The following is a 17,512-nucleotide window of genomic DNA, read 5'->3' as shown; positions in this document are numbered from 1 at the left end:
TTGGCATGCAAAAAAGAAATGGCAAATCAAAATTTATAAATTGAATGTTAAAGGAAACAACTATGTTGTCACCTTTTTAATTAATGAAATATCATTAAATAACGACATTTGGTTTCAAAATAAAAAAAATGACAAGATCAGGAGGTAACTTGTATCTTTTACAAGATTTGAATTTATATTCAGTCTAAGACATGTAGTTTTGGAGAATATTTCACAGTGTACAGTTCATCCGTTTGGAATGAAATGTACCAATCGGCATTAGAATTATTAGATCCCTTCGATATCGTTGAAAATATGCCGAGGCGAAGTGGTCGACAGACTACCGGAGCCAATCACCCTGCAACCACGCCAAAACAGTATTGGAAATTCTTATGATTATTTGCGTTTTTAGACCATATGATAAGGGAACTGGAAAGTCGAGTCGCTTCAAGTATTATCTTCTTTGCGCTGTATCTGCTTCATCATAATGTAGGAAATATCACAAATCTCAATATTGTCTGAGACATCCGAAACTGACTTGTCATGTAATTTTGATGAATTCAATTGGGAAGGTCGCTCGATGCCGGACACGTACGCTGGTTTATAACATCTCGCGAGTGCTACCATACCATGATGGAGATCTTTCAGTCACGGTACTACATATGTAATTGAAAACAAATATACGATCAACAATGAACAACGACAGTTACATAGCATTACTGCATATTCATCGGGATTTCAGTGAGAATATTGACAAAGTAATAGTCTAAGAGAAGTTTCTTTCTTCCAAGACCCAAAGAGCAGATTTTGGACAATTTTGAGTAAATTCTTATCAAAAATATGAGTTGTTTATTTGTTACTCTATTCAGAAGATTTATTAATAGTTTTACATTCATAAATTTTTATCTACATATACATGTAGCTCCTCTTTCAGCCGTCCTATGACCAAAAACCGAAAAGAAACATTTTTCTGCAAAATAGGGTCCTAAAATTTTTTCGCATCGCTCCGCTCGGCAGAACTTGCTTCCACGTCGTTTCTTTCTAGCTACGCCCCTGCACTTTCCCGAACAAGTTCTCATGGTGAAGTACTAAGTGAAAATTAGCTGAAATTGTCTTTTTTTAATCTGTATCCAATTATTTAACATTTATATACAATAGATATATAACATAACATTAAAAAATATTCACAAAACAATGGTTAAAAGTAAAATGACAAAGACATCATCACAATAATGAAAAAGTTAATGCAATGACACCTTTAGTTGTGTAAAGTGTATTTAAACAGTTTTATAAAATCAATATTACTATTTACATTTCTAAATAAATTACTTCTTGTGAAGATATATCTCTATAGATAACTTGACTTTAGTGCTTGGGTCATGTATCATAAAGTGCAAACTATACTTACGTATAGGGGTTTTAAAAGTTCTTTACTGGCTCTAAATCCCTCGCACTGTTGACCAAACAGAATTGCTGATATTAACATTTAATAAAATAATTAAGCATTTATAGGAAGTAGAGATAAATAAAATACTTTTCAAAATGTTTTTTTATTGTTCTCGGATAGAAAAATATGTTGGTATGTATTTATACTCAATATGTTATAAGACTTGATCTCTATCAAGAAGTTACTCTAATTTATTGTCAAATTACTTTAAAGAGACAAATTATGTATGACCTTAAGCTAAGGTAGTTATTGTTAATTAACAGTGTATTTGACACTAAAACTGTAAAGTGAACCAGGCTTTTAATTTGACAATTTACACCAACTGAAAGCCATTAATGCAGCGAGAAACTCCCGCACCCGGAGTCGTCCTTCAGTTGACCCCTAAACAAATATGCATAAAAGTTCAGTGATAATGGACGTCATATTAAACTCTGAATTATACACAAGAAACTTAAATCAAAAATCATACCAGACTAACAAAGGCCAGAGGCTCCTGACTTGGGACAGGCTCCTGTCTTTGGACATTGTCACATACATACATATGTACGTTGAAATTATCTGATAAAAACCATTTCACTAGAAAATCATTTTTAGACTGTACTGCTACCCAAAATATTTCATAAATTTACATGTCATTAGAAAACAAATATTAAAGTATCAACACTGAAATGCACTGAACAATCACATTCGACGGAACAGTATCAGAATGTTTGGAACTTCAGCATGAAGCATCAATCTATTGGTGAAAAGTCAATTGACCTAGAAAATGTACAAATGTGCAAAAACATACAAACATCTACAAAAATTACATCTACCTATACCATTACAGATGAATCTATATCTAAATCATTATCATAAAATGAAACTGCAGTTTGTAAATATCCTTTCATTGCACTTTTCACATTGATTGAAAAATGTCTCAAGGGTTGATAGATTCATTTTTCTATCTTATCATTCCGAGCCTATCTGTTAGGTAATATTTGTTTATGGAAAATAAAAACAATATTTAAAGCACATGTTCTTCCTCCTTTTTTTTGTTTGCCTTTTTTCTGTACTTTCACTTTCACCGTTGTTGTAGATCTACTGGTCGTGGTTTAACGTCTTGATTATTTCTAGGTAATTCTTCTGTAGACGTATTTTATAATCTGGAACATCTTGTAATTCTAAAATAATATACATATTTATATTATACATCAGTTCTTCGGTGATAATGTTTGCTGTCTAATTCACTACAATTAAAAATAAGTTCCCATTATAAATTAAACCAATTACTATTTTAACCAATGACATTTAAGGGGAACATTTCTGCAAAAAAAAGGAATTGTTGCTTTTGTCATGTTTTTATTTTAATAGTATCTATCTGATAATGCATAATGTAAGTAATCAATAATATTTTTAAAACCATTTACAAATTTATGTCATGTTATATAGTTCAATAGATAAGTAATATGCCATCAAAGAAAGCATTCAGTAGTTTAAATCCTAATTTTGTTTTCATTTTTGATATTCCTGAATTATTTAATTTTGGATGTAAGGCGTCTTCTGATTGGCTGACGTCGTTTTGTTATCAGCTCATAGACATAATTATGTCATGTGACCGTGACGTCATCAAAGTTTTTTCGTGATTTTCTACGGTTCAAAATATAATTAAGAACTAAATTATAAGAAATGACTGTAATATTTTTTTTGCGTATTCGAAATAACATAACAAATGTGGCGGGTTATTCAGTGTGCCCCACATTTTGTATGTTATTACTTCATAGACAGAAAATATATTACAGTCATTCCTTAATTATTTTTGTGGTTTATAAAGATGCTATCAATATAAAAAATCATCAACCATTAATCTATCAAAAGGTAAAATCACAAACATACTGAACTCAGTGGAAAATCCAATCGGACAGTCACTAATCACATGGCAAAATCCAATGACAAAACACATCAAAAACGAATGAACAAGAACTGTCATATTCCTGACTTGGTACAGGCATTTTCAAATGTAAACAATGGTGGATTAAACCTGGTTTTAAAGCGCTAAACCTCTCACTTTGATGACAGTCTCATCAAATTCTGTTATATTTTCAATGAGGTGTGAACTAAACAGACATGACAAATAAAATAGCCAAAATATGGGAACAACAGTCACATCGTGTAACAATTTTAAAAGGAACAATTTAACAGAAATGATTGTCGGAAATATTGAAAATATTGATGTCAGTAAAAGAGTTGTAATCAACAATTCATTTGTCCTGTCGTTTTATCCATCGTCTTGACCCATCTAGAGTGTTTTATGATTTAGGCCACAAATTGGTCAGTCAACCTATCTTTCCTACTGTCTTTTAATGCAAAATATGCAATTGTAAGATGTCTGTGCAAACAACATTTGTTGCTAGAAAATAAACCAGCAGCTGAGACCATACAAATGAACTAGAGGCTCTAAAGAGCCTGTGTCGCTCACCTTGGTCTATGTGCATATTAAACAAAGGACACAAATGGATTCATGACAAAATTGTATTTTGGTGATGGTGATGTGTTTGAAGTTCTTACTTTACTGAACGTTCTTGCTTCTTACAATTATATCTATAATGGACCTTGCCCATTAGTAACAGAGAAAAATATTTGGTAAAAATTTACATAAATTTACCGTGTTCATGAAAATTGTTAAAAATTGACTATAAAGGGCAATAACTCCTTAAGGGGTCAACTGACCATTTAGGTCATGTTGACTTATTTGTAGATCTTACTTTGCTGAACATTATTGCTGTTTACAGTTTATTTCTATCTATAATAGTATTCAAGATAATAACCAAAAACGGCAAAATTTCTTTAAAAATTACCAATTGGAGGGCAGCAAGCCAACAACCGATTGTCCAGTTCATCAAAAAATTTCAGGGCAGATAGATATTGACCTGATAAACATTTTTATCCCATGTCAAATTTCCTCAAAATGCTTTGGTTTTTGAGTTATAAGCCAAAAACTGCATTTTACCCCTATGTTCTATTTTTAGCCGTGGCGGCCATCTTGGTTGGTTGACCGGGTCACGCCACACATTTTTTAAACTAGATACCCCAAAGATGATTGTGGCCAAGTTTGGATTAATTTGGCTCAGTAGTTTCAGAGGAGAAGATTTTTGTAAAAGATTACTTAGATTTATGAAAAATGGTTAAAAATTGACTATAAAGGGCAATAACTCCTAAAGGGGTCAACTGACCATTTCGGTCATGTTGACTTATTTGTAAATCTAACTTTGCTGAACATTATCACTGTTTACAGTTTATCTCTATCTATAATAATATTCAAAATAATAACCAAAAACAGCAAAATTTCCTCAAAATTACCAATTCAGGGGCAGCAACCCAACAACAGGTTAACCGATTCATCTGAAAATTTCAGTGCAGATAGATCTTGACCTGATAAACATTTTTACCCCATGTCAGATTTCCTCTGAATGCTTTGGTTTTTTAGTTATAAGCCAAAAACTGCATTTTACCCCTATGTTCTATTTTTAGCCGTGGCGGCCATCTTGGTTGGATGACCGGGTCACGCCACACATTTTTTAAACTAAATACCCCAATGATGATTGTGGCCAAGTGTGGTTTGATTTAGCCCAGTAGTTTCAGAGGAGAAGATTTTTGTAAAAGTTAACGACGACGGACGACGACGGATGACGGACGCCAAGTGATGAGAAAAGCTCACTTGGCCCTTCGGGCCAGGTGAGCTAAAAAGGTAGAATGAGCAGCATTCTGGATGCAGTAGCACTTACTATCAATTAGTGAACAAGGTTCCTTTTAATATTGTAAATTTGTTGGCCACACAATTGGGGAACAGTACTACATAAACAGTGATAAATAACACTGTTTTAAAATAGTCTGAAATATGCTACAGAAAATGCATTGTACCATGAACAAATAGTGTACACATGAACAAATGCAAATTGATTTTATTTTAAAAAATATTCCAAATCTGGTAAAATATTATAAATTGCAAGCCGAGATGAAATATAATTTGTAGGATGTTACAATAATTCGACTCTTTTTGTATTGTCATAAGTGTAACAAATAAACAGCTATTTCTAATGTTGATGAAAGGATCAAATGCACACCAGGGATCTCTAATGTTTAATGATGACACATACAGATCTTACCTGTTTTATAAGGTGGTGGCACTGAGCTGGATGAATCAGACATCAATTTTTCTGCTAGATCTTCGTATCCAGTATTTTGCATTAAAACATCAATACACATAGATTTATTAGGCTCTCCCCTTTTGATCACTATATCTAGCATGGTGTTTTCCTGATCAGTATTTTGTTCAATGCTGCGTCTGTCATCCACTGATATCACTAACTTTGTCATCATTTGATCCAAAATATCCCTCAGGTCTAATTTGGAATATGAAATGATATAAGATAACACATTGAAAATTAATGATAGATATGATAGAGAATAAGGAGATGTGGTCATATGTGTTAATATGACAACTATTCATCGACCAAAGGACAAATAGATAAAAAATTACAGGTCAAAGCAAGGCCTTAAATACAGGTAATTAACAAAACAGAAAAGTATAAAAAATCCCAAAAATCAGAAGATGTGAAACTATTCAAAAGAAGAAAATTCAAAGTCCTGGTACCTACTTTAAACATAAACAACACGACGGGTGCCACATGTGGAGCAGGATCTGCTTACCCTTTCGGAGCACCTAAGATCATCCCTAGTTTTTGGTGGGATTTGTGTTGTTTATTCTTTAGTTTTCTATGTTGTGTCATGTCACCGACTCATGTGTACTATTGTTTGTCTGGTTTCAAGTTACTTGTGATAAGCAAATTTCTTTTTAAATAAGTGTATATTCTTGTCTTAGACATGATTTGAACAGCATGCTTACATGATTTGTATCACAAAGAAGACTACTTTTGGGGCAACAATCCAGCAAATATTTGGTAATGCTAAAAAAAATACTTCTGATCTGACCATTAGAGCAAATATTCCCCCTATTCAAATTTCATATTATGCAACTATAGACTTTTGATGAGGTTGACAATGATTCCGAAAAAAACAGAGATATGATGTTCACTGAAGCAAAATAGACCGTTAATAATCTCGTTTGCACGACTAAAATTTGATATGTTTAGCCCTTTTGTAGCTTACTATGCGTTATGGGTTTTGCTTATTGTTGATTTTGCGTGTTTCATCTACTTAAGACTCATGAATAACGCTCTGATCAAAATAGTCAAAAAGACAAACATGTTCAAAGTTGGCAATACTGTACTTGCAAAGCTTGAAATACACGCTTATATTTGTGAATCTTTTTATCTATACTATTAAATGAGGAGACCTCATTTTGTGTGTCATTTCTCTTCCTTCCACACTAAATTTATCGTTATACCTCTATGTCCTATATGTACCATCCATAGTCGCATTTGTCATCCTTGCTTATGATAAGTTCCGTATGGGTTATTTTGGGAGGAAAACGAAAAAATGTGTCTGGATAGTTTTTCCGTCATTGGACGGAATTTTAAGTGAGATTAGACTTCCAGTTTGCATTTTTCTGTGTTTGAACATACCTATACTAATAAAGTGCATTTGCTATCTTCTATGAATTTCAAGGTTACCAACCACGGCGATCACAGAGTTGATTATATAGAGAGGTTCTCTACAATATATCTATGACCGCCGTGGATTGATTAGTAAACGGGGAATTGATAGTAAAAAGAAAATATATTTATAGTAATGAATGTTCATAATATACAGACAAACGCTAGCGTTATTGAAATGAATAAAAAAAAACAAGAAACAAGGGCATTTTGGAAAAGAAACAAGAGGCTCTCAAGAGCCTGAATCGCTCACCTTAATTCTTTTGGTTAAATTTCTCATCAATGATTATTTTGGCTTTTCAATTTATTTAAATGTTTTTTGGATCGTCCTATTTTCTCCAAAAGCCAAAAAAAATAATCATTTTCTCCTATGTTTTATTTTAGCCATATGAGCTATGTTTCTTGACATACAAGGAAATAAAATATAAAATTTATACTAGATACTCTGAAACTCATTTAGCCTAAGTTTGGCTGAAATTGATACAGAAGTTTCAAAGGAGAAGATTTTTTTAAAGTAAGTCAACATGATGAACAAATTGTGAAAAAAGTCTTTAAAGGGCAATAACTCCTTAAGGGGTCAATTGACAATTTTGGTCAAATTGACTTAATTGAAGATCTTACTTTGCTGAACATTATTGCTGTTTACAGTTTATTTCTATCTATAATTATATTCAAGATAATAAACAAAAACAGCAAAATTTCCTTAAAATTATCAATTCAGGGGCAGCAACCCAACAACAGGTTGTCTGATTCATCTGAAAATTTCAGGGCAGATAGATCCTGACCTGATAAACAATATTACCCATGTCAGATTTGCTCTAAATGCTTTGGTTTTTGAGTTATAAGCCAAAAACTGCATTTGACCCCTATGTTCTATTTTTAGCAATGGCGACCATGTTTATTGATAGATCATAACTTCGGATACAATTTACAAACTAGATACCCTAAGGAACATTCAGTTAAAGTTTGGAAGTATTTTGCCAAGTAGTTTCAGAGGAGAAGAATTTTGTAAAAGATTACTAAGATTTACGAAAAATGGTTAAAAATTGACTATAAAGGGCAATAACTCCTAAAGGGGTCAACTGACCATTTCTGTCATGTTGACTTATTTGTAAATCTTACTTTGCTGAACATTATTCCTGTTTACAGTTTATCTCTATCTATAATAATATTCAAGATAATAACCAAAAACAGCAAAATTTCCTTAAAATTACCAATTCAGGGGCAGCAACCCATCAACGGGTTGTCTGATTCATCTGAAAATTTCAGGGCAGATAGATCTTGACCTGATAAACAATTTTACCCCATGTCAGATTTGCTCTAAATGCTTTGGTTTTTGAGTTATAAGCCAAAAACTGCATTTGACCCCTATGTTCTATTTTTAGCAATGGCGACCATGTTTGTTGATAGATCAAAACTTCGGATACAATTTATAAATTAGATACCCTAAGGAACATTCAGTTAAAGTTTGAAAGTATTTGGCCCAGTAGTTTCAGAGGAGAAGATTCTTGAAATAGTTTACGACGACAGACGACGGACGACGACGGACGCCAAGTGATGGCATAAGCTCACTTGTCCCTTCGGGATAGGTGAGCTAAAAAGGAGGAGCCGGGCTAGAAAAACAATTTTCCTGTTTCAAAGTACCCATGACTATTGATACCTTTTTCTGAAATTCTTAAGTCATAAAATCTTTCACAAAACTTCATCGTATCACGAAATATATTTAATAGAGAGGGTCTATATAAATAAACAATGACCACCGTGGATTGATAAGTAAACTGAGGTTGATAGTAAAAAGCAAACACACTTTATTTATAGTAATGAATATAAAAAAGAAGATGTGGTATGATTGCCAATGAGACAACTATCCACCAAAGACCAAAATGACACAGACATTAACAACTATAGGTCACTGTACGGCCTTCAACAATGAGCAAAGCCCATACCGCATAGTCAGCTATAAAAAGCCCCGATAAGACACTGTAAAACAATTCAAACGAGAAAACTAACGGCCTTATTTATGTAAAAAAAATGAACGAAAAACAAATATGTAACACATAAACAAATGACACCCACTAAATTACAGGCTCCTAATTTGGGACAGGCACATACATAAATAATGTGGCGGGGTTAAACATGTAAGCGGGATCCCAACACTCCCCCTACCCTGAGACACTGGTATAACAGTACAACATAAGAACGAACTATAAAAATCAGTTGAAAAAGGCTTAACTCATCAGATGACCAAAAACACAAGAGGAAGTTCGTAATATACTTAACGTATGTTCATATTGAAATTAATAGAAAACACAAAAATGGGATTTGGAAAAAAAGGAAGAGTAGAAAACAGTTTTCCTCTCCCCAAGTACCTATGACTTTTGATATGTTTCCTGGATTTCTCCAGTCATTATTTGTTTGTACAAAAAATCATTCTACAACACTAAACATACTTTCAACCGCGCTCTGAATGACCGTGATTTTGCATGCGTATTCTAGTATATTACATTTATTAATAACAATGAAAATTACAATACTTATTAATATCAAATTGTGGTGGTAATTAGAGAATGAATTGTATTATCTAGCTATGTCGATGTTTCTTCTGAATCAAATTGTAGACCAAATATAAATTTCGTTGAACCAAACTAAAATCAAAGAAATTAAATAAATAAAATGTCAAACTTACCTGATAAACTAGGGTCAAACTGCTTTTTTTCCTGTTCCTGTAGAATAAACAAGCATACATAGAGTTTGACCCAAGACTCCTTAATGTGTTTTCTACTATAAAACTTTGATAGACCTAAATATACAGTTTTACGACAAGTATCCCATAACATTTACATGAACCAAGAAAATGAGGTCAAGGTCAGATAAACAAAGTCGGAAATACATGTTCACTTTTGAATCCATACACCAACTATAGTAGACCTTTTGCCTATAGTATACCTATAGATTATTACATTGATACCAGTGGATTATAGGATTTATCCAATTGAGATAGTTAAATTGTCAATTTTAAAGTCCAAGCCTTGGCGAGGACTTTAAAAATTAAAATTTAACTATCGAGATTGGATAAATCCGATAATCCACGCGTAACTATGTAATAATCTGTTTCTCTAATGATTACATTTTCCTTTTTTTTCTGTAAAAAAATCCCCTTCTACTTTCCACGAAGTTGTCAATTTCATTAACACCTATTAGAACATTTTCATTCGTTCAATGAGCTGAGAAAGGTTATGACCCTAAAACTCAGCCAATCATCTTCTGAGATCACAGGCAACCACACATTGGTTAATTTGTTTTATACAATTGGTTTGGAAAGGGATATATTTCCATAGAATTAGAGACAAGAAATTATTTCTAACCATAAAAACTTTATATCAAACAATGAACCATGACAATGTGGTAAAGGTCAGATGATATCTACCAGATAGACATACCGGTATACACCTTAAATTAATCTCAACAAATAAAGGTGAGTATGCTTGTAGACCAAAACACTAAGACATAACTTTGGGTTTTAGGTTAAAGTTAATAATAATAATTGAAAGTTTGGCAAACATAAATTTATTTACTAACTATCGATAACACATGGGTTTGTTGTTATATTATGCATATTTATTCATGTTTACAATAATATTTAAATTAATTTTGCATAACAATAAGTCACCTTAATAAAGTTAAGAGTTTAAAGTTCTTTATATGACAACACAGACTGGTCATTCGCGGTAAAAGTTTACGTTGAAAATCCATTTTTGACTATTTTATTTATCATGTCTGTTTAGTTCACGCATCATTGTAAATATAACGGAATTTGATGAGACTGTCTTCAAAGAGAGAGGTTTAGTGCTATAATACCAGGTTTAATCCACCATTTGCATTTGCAAAAGGCCAGTACCAAGTCAGGAATATTACAGTTCTTGTCCATTCGTTGTTGATGTGTTTTGTCATTTGATTTTGCCATGTGATTATGGACTTTCTGATTAGATTTTCAATTTAGTTCAGTTTTTTTTGTGATTTTACTATTTTCATAGCTTGACCTTTGGAAGCTCAGTCTTAGTGCAGTAAAGTTTTAATTCCCTCCACCCTGTGAACATGTTTTGTATAAGTATATAATTACTGTATGTTTTTACGCATTACGTTTTTTCTGCAGATCTTAAAAAGAACATTATGCTTGTTTCTGATTTAAAAGATTATATTTCATTATTTTTCATTGTAGATATGTTTGTAAGACATGTAAGCTGCAGCGGTCTTAGTGTGCTGGCAAAGCGATTTGAAGATAGTTGTATTATAAGATAATGGAACTTTGCTGCACTTGTCTAGGCGAGCTATTTCTCATGTTTGAGTTTTTGTTCATAAATACTTTATGTGCGTTTGGACCACAAATAAGAAAACAATTTAGAACGGGCACATCACAATTTACATATATGATGAGTTAAAAGTGCTATATTTCAAGGTAAAGGACAGATAAAGGTTAACTTGCTCATTATTGAAAGCTGCACTTTGCACTATATTTGTTAAGTATAATGTCATTTAGTCCCTGTTGGAGAGCTGCATCATTGGCAATCATACCACATAATTTGAAGTCATCTAAAACAGCAATCAATACATGTTTTATGACCTTTTGGAGTTATTGAGTACTAAGAATACGTCTATGTACCTCTTAATGTTTTTTGTCTGTAACTGATAGTTTTTCTGAACGTATCATAGCAAGATATGAGTGCAGATATTTTATGATTTTTTTACTAGTAGTAAATGAATTTATGAAACATATGAGATCAAGCTTTATAGTATAAACAAGTCTTGCAGATAAATTTCCAAATTGCTTTGAATCCCTGATATAACCTTTTCCATTTCTATGGGGATATTAATACACATTTTTTGCTAATTTCACCAATTTAAGACTCTCCTGTATATGTGTTTATCTACTTACCAAACTGGCATTAATGTTTGGCTCAACATCATACGTTTTCATCACATAAGCTAGTCCATCAGACGCTTTAACATTTTTCAGTGCTACCATTAGTCTGTAGATTGTTGGCTTTACCTGGCCAGATTTCCATTTGATGAGAAGATCATGAAATTGACCATAAACATCCCTTGGATTGTTTTTTATTGTCGCCTTAATGCTATTAATGCTTAGTTTTAATTCAATGCCTAAGTGAACAATGCAATCACCTATCAATTGTTTTTCTGTCAAACTATTAATTACGTCATCTGAAGGTTCATCTTGTAGGCCAACATTAGCTATTTCTGTAACAAAAAAAGACAGAAAGAAACTGGAATTTTTTGAATGTCATATCAAAACATGATATTATCATGTGGAATAGTCCATGGGACATAGATGATACCCCATTTGCATATAGCATTATAAAGCATTATAAAGGGACATAAATCAAGAACGTTAACAGTAACACTACCAAAATTTGTTCCTGATTTGAGTTTTCTAGCATTCTATACATGAAAATGGCTTATAACATGTTGAGGGAAACTGAAGTTAGAGAAAGGAAACAAAGCATTTGGCAATGTATCTTCTTTAACGGAACATAACTCTTAATCAGCAAAAGTAATGCCAAAACAAATAACCCATTTCAAACTTGATATGTGTTTTGTGGTACATGTAATAAATATTCGGTTTCATATCATTTGGTTGTGGCACAGTAAAAAAGAAAACGAAATGCAAAACTTTTAAAGCTTTGTATGCATACGTTGGTCACCAAAATTCAAAATTGATTTTTTTAGTGGTAATGAGCATTATAAATAAGATTCATAACATTAAGTTAAGAGAACAGAAACCATTTTTGGAACGTGCGGCAAAGACATAATAGTTATTAAAGGTACCAGGATTAACAATCTTTTATCCTTATTTTGAAGTATTACAATAAAAAATGATCGAATATATCTAGTTAATAAATCAACATACATGAAACTTAAATGTAATGATTCATTTTGTTTGTGTGTAGTAGAAATAAATTCACCATATATGCAATGATTAAAATAACCAGAAAGGCTCTAATAAATTAATAAGAGCAAATAAAGTATGGAGTTGAAGTGCATTGAAGACCAAATAATCCTTAAATTTTGCCAAATGCAGGTACGTTAATCTATTACTGAGGAAATTATATAAAGCAAGATTCGAAGCCATAAATTAAAGATAAATATTTTTTGTAATGAATCAGCCACTCAATTATACAAATACACCTACTTGTTAAAGTTTGATCCTCTCTGTGTACCTGAAATATGTCAGAGGTAAAATTGAATTAAAGTCTTTAATAGTATCAAAATCAAATATAAAACCAAGAAAAACCCGATACATATTCTATAAAAATGTAAATTGTCATGTTGTCCTGTGATGCCAAATAGGAACATTGGTGTTATAGGATTCAAGGCATATTATTATTCATAGGCAAACGCATATATGTATTGAAATGCAGGAACATAATGACATTGCATATAATGCAGAAATAATTGATGTACTTTTTTGTAAAACACTACACATATATGAAGATATTATTGTTGCTTTACTGTTGCAAGGACTTTAATTGTTACATTTTTACCTTAAGTCTATACACTATTCTTAAATCAAGTGCTTTAGAAACACAATTAATAAAGTGTAATTTATATTTTCATGAAATATAAACACATTGTACCAGTCTTGCATTGTTTAGCTTTATTACTTCATTGCAGGCGGTGTGATGTGTTTTATACAATATGTATTTACCTGACGTTTCGATCTTTTTTTTTCCTTAGCATTATCTTATAAATGTTTATGTACCATCTACTTAACCATATGATTTGATTGGTGAAAAAGTCTTTATTCGTCACAAACAAATATAACAAGTGAATCTGTGAGCTACCTCTTACTATTGATATCCTGCCACTAAAAGAACATGGTAAACATAAAATTTGTTCAGCGGAGAATCACGGTATACTAGGTGACTTAATAAAATTTCATAAATCCTTGTATTGTAGTTTCCGAGTAAAATGTGACAAACATTTTCAAATTGGTTAACATCTTTAAATGATACAAATGATCGATAAACAGGAATGTATAAGTTATTAATCTGAAAACACATCACACAGTATATGTGACTTACATAAAATATGAAACCAAATTTCAGAAATCCTGGTATTGTAGTTCCTGAGAAACATGCAACAAAAAATGAACGTCATTGGAAGGGCGGATGAATGTACACACAGAAGTAACACAACAGTGTAACAAAATTAAGTCAGACAAAAAAAAATGATTTTATTTATCCAACCTGACACAGATAGTGCTGTCTTTTAATAGCCGTCAGTGCCATCTGCAGTTTTCTGAATGTTGCATTCATTTGGTTACTTTCTGTTTTATCCCTCCATTCAAAGAGCCCCATCAACATAAAATCCATAGGATTTGAAAAATAACGAAAATTTAAGTTCTCCAGATCATTTTTTTCCATTCCAAGTTTTATAAAGAAGTTGGAGAAGTCCCCAATACCGATTGTTCTTGCTAGTTGCACGAAATGATGATTATCTGGTTTCAAGTCCAGTGTTTTTGTTTCAGGACCTGGAAGAGTAAATTAGTTGTTTAGCTAAATGAGGATACAATAGCTATAGTAATAATGTTGACATTGTGTCTTTATTTTACTTTTTTTTTCATTATTTTAGTAAAATGTTTTTAGCTGAAAGTTGCTCTTTTTGCAAAACTTGTTTCATCAGTAGTACATGCAGTGTTTTGATTTAAATATTTTTCAAACCAAATATAAAAAAAAATCAAAAATCATAAAAAAATCAAAAACACCAAAATAAGAAAATGCCTGTGCATCAAAGTCATAACAACACTGTTACATAATTAATAGAATTCAATTATTTATAAAACGACAGTTTTTCAATAATATGAACCACACCAAATATATCTTATATCTTGCTTTATTATTTATATGGTCCGAGACCACAATTGTCGTCCCTTGATTTTCGTTGTCTACAAATATAGTACCTAGAGTTGACAGAGAGTTACTTGCCATTAATTTTTATACACCTTCCAAATTAATTTGTCCATGTGTAATGCCTCAAATTGCAAGTAAGGGGGTGAAATTAAACTGTAAAAAAAATTTGGTCCTGAATTTTTAAGGAAAGTAGTGATTTGGTCCAGCTGAAAAAGGTTAAATATTACAACTTCGGAAGCTGTCAAAAGATTGCAAGACACCTTAAACATAAAATTGTCTTTACTTTGAGTTAGAGCCGATGAAGTTTTCATATAATTTGTCCCAAAAGTAGTACAACACACTGTCAAAATTTCATTGAGAAAGGGTAGGTGGGATTTTTAAAATTTTCATTGATGTTCTAAAAGATATGCACTACGAAATAATTGTGGTCTCAGACCATATCTAGAATAATGTTATCTTTTATTGTTTATTCTATTACCTTTACAATTTGAGTCACAATGCTTCTTATTCTGAAAATAAACAAATACACTTGATCAGCTTTTAGTTTGCAACCAGCATGTTTTGGTAAATATTTACTCAACCCTTTGATTTTCAATGGTATCCCTTGTTTCATTAGTATTTTTTGTTGCAGGAATACAAAACTTTAAAGTTCACACATACCATTTTCATCATCCAGCTAGTTATGTTAACCACTGTTTTTGTGACAAGCTGGATTTCCTTAATCTAATAAAGAAGCTTTTGATTTGATGATGACTACTGCAGTTGTATGCATACTGTACTGTAGATTATAGAGTGTTTTGTTCACTTTCAACTTTGATTAAAGCAACTCTCCCCATAATTTACTTATTTTTTTAATATTAAGTGCCTCACATATCTATGCATAACGAGATATGATCAGTAAATATCAACAAGATGCTCTCGAACCCAACAGCACAAGTGATCAGACAAATCGTATTCTTGAAATCATGAGAGCATATACTATTAGTGCTGTCATTTATTACATCAAAACAGTACTGAACACAAATTAGAATTAATACTGAATACTGGCAAGTAAAACTAATATTGGTAAAACTATTATCAGGAACCATATGGAAGCTTCATTAGTTTGTCAGACATGATTAATTAACTTCTAAAAAAGGAGGATGCATAAAGATATTACTAACCTTTTCAAAAACCCAATTCAAAGGACATTTTGTTTTATGTATTTTCTTGTTCTTGCATATCCAATTTTCTTTTGTTCTTGCATCTGTCAAAGGTACTAAACACGTTTTACCGTTGCACATTTCTCCAACTTCTATTTCAAACAGATCTGATATGGAATGGTGACTTTGTTTACCAAAACAACGTGGGTAAAACTGAAGAATTCGTTCAAGTGCCAAAGTCAGGCATTCCTGTGTTGTTGTTGCTAGATCTGGTGATATGAGCTGTTTTGACACATCATTGACGAGGTATGCAAATAATCTCTGACCTTCAACCTTAATATGAAGTTCATTTCTGTTGTCAGCATCCATAATCGCAGATTGAAAATAAAGACAAAAACGATTGTCCTCTTCTTTCAGAGACCAGATATTTATTGCAGCCCCTATAAGTTTGAACGACAAAGCAGATGGAACCACTGTCTCCTTAAGATGATAAGCTATGCACAGTGTTCTGTCATCTGTTGCATTTCTCTGCATTTGTTTTGGAATCTTTTGCTTCACAATGCAGGGTACTAGAAATAAGTCTGCAGCAGCGTCTTTTTCAGTGTAGCGTTTAGGTTCTACAAGGATATCTAGATGAAGGAGGACTTGGATTATATATTCCTTAGTTCTGACATCCGTCAAAATTTCTTTGAAAGCTGGTTGTGACCAAAGAGTAAACAGGTCTGTCTTCTTTAGAACTCCAGTAGATGATAAATTTTCCAGTATGTCTCGGACGGGTCCTTTTTCTGGCCAAAACATTTTGTCTGTAACAAAGGCTCTCAGGATATTGACCATTGCTGAAGGTTGAATGACAATGAAATCTCTTAAAGCAGGTTCATCGAAATACAACAGCTTTCCGATTGAGTGCTGAACAAGTAAGAAATCGTCTACTCTTCTTTCATTCAGAGCAAATTCTTTATTAGATTTGTTTCTCTCTAAAAGTTTTTCTTTTGTTATCAGCTTTACTCCATCTGCTCTCATATCTGATATTTGTAAATCAAGAGGCACCCAAACAATCGGCATCTGTTGTCCCCATGTTGACTGCTGAAAGGCGATATCAACTAATGTATCCTTCAAGTGCTCAATATCTTGATCTGCTGCATCGGTTGCATTCATGAAAAAGACATTGTCATACATGATATGTTCATGAAGCTTGTGTAAGGAAAACATTTTCTGCAGATCTTCTTTGAATTTAAGGACCAGTTTCTTTTTCTCATCCTGTCAATCATAACAATGAAATGAATACATTTTTTTATTTCACGAAAACAAAAATATTTTTGGACAGCTCTGAATTTAAAAATTAAAATCACAAAAATAAATATAATATTTTCAAACACTGTAAACAATTAAATAAAATATTTTAACCGATGAGTCAAAATCTTCAGT

At 32.2% G+C, this 17,512-nt stretch overlaps 1 protein-coding gene across 1 annotated transcript; it reads right to left on the bottom strand.

The window, feature by feature from the left end:
* Positions 1-1,083: 1,083 nt before the first annotated feature.
* LOC139499190 (uncharacterized) lies at positions 1,084-17,335 on the bottom strand. The gene is made up of 8 exons (XM_071287869.1): positions 16,109-17,335; positions 15,424-15,454; positions 14,283-14,566; positions 13,226-13,253; positions 11,954-12,273; positions 9,707-9,743; positions 5,572-5,808; positions 1,084-2,589 (listed from the first exon to the last, which is right to left on the bottom strand). Exons 1-8 carry the CDS (start codon positions 17,294-17,296, stop codon positions 2,507-2,509), a joined length of 2,208 nt encoding a protein of 735 aa, XP_071143970.1. The 5' UTR covers positions 17,297-17,335; the 3' UTR covers positions 1,084-2,506.
* Between the last annotated feature and the right edge of the window lie 177 nt (positions 17,336-17,512).

The sequence above is a fragment of the Mytilus edulis genome, chromosome 12 (assembly GCF_963676685.1).
Source record: "Mytilus edulis chromosome 12, xbMytEdul2.2, whole genome shotgun sequence".
NCBI classification, from domain to species: domain Eukaryota; kingdom Metazoa; phylum Mollusca; class Bivalvia; order Mytilida; family Mytilidae; genus Mytilus; species Mytilus edulis.
This window is presented reverse-complemented; position numbering and strand designations above follow the sequence as displayed.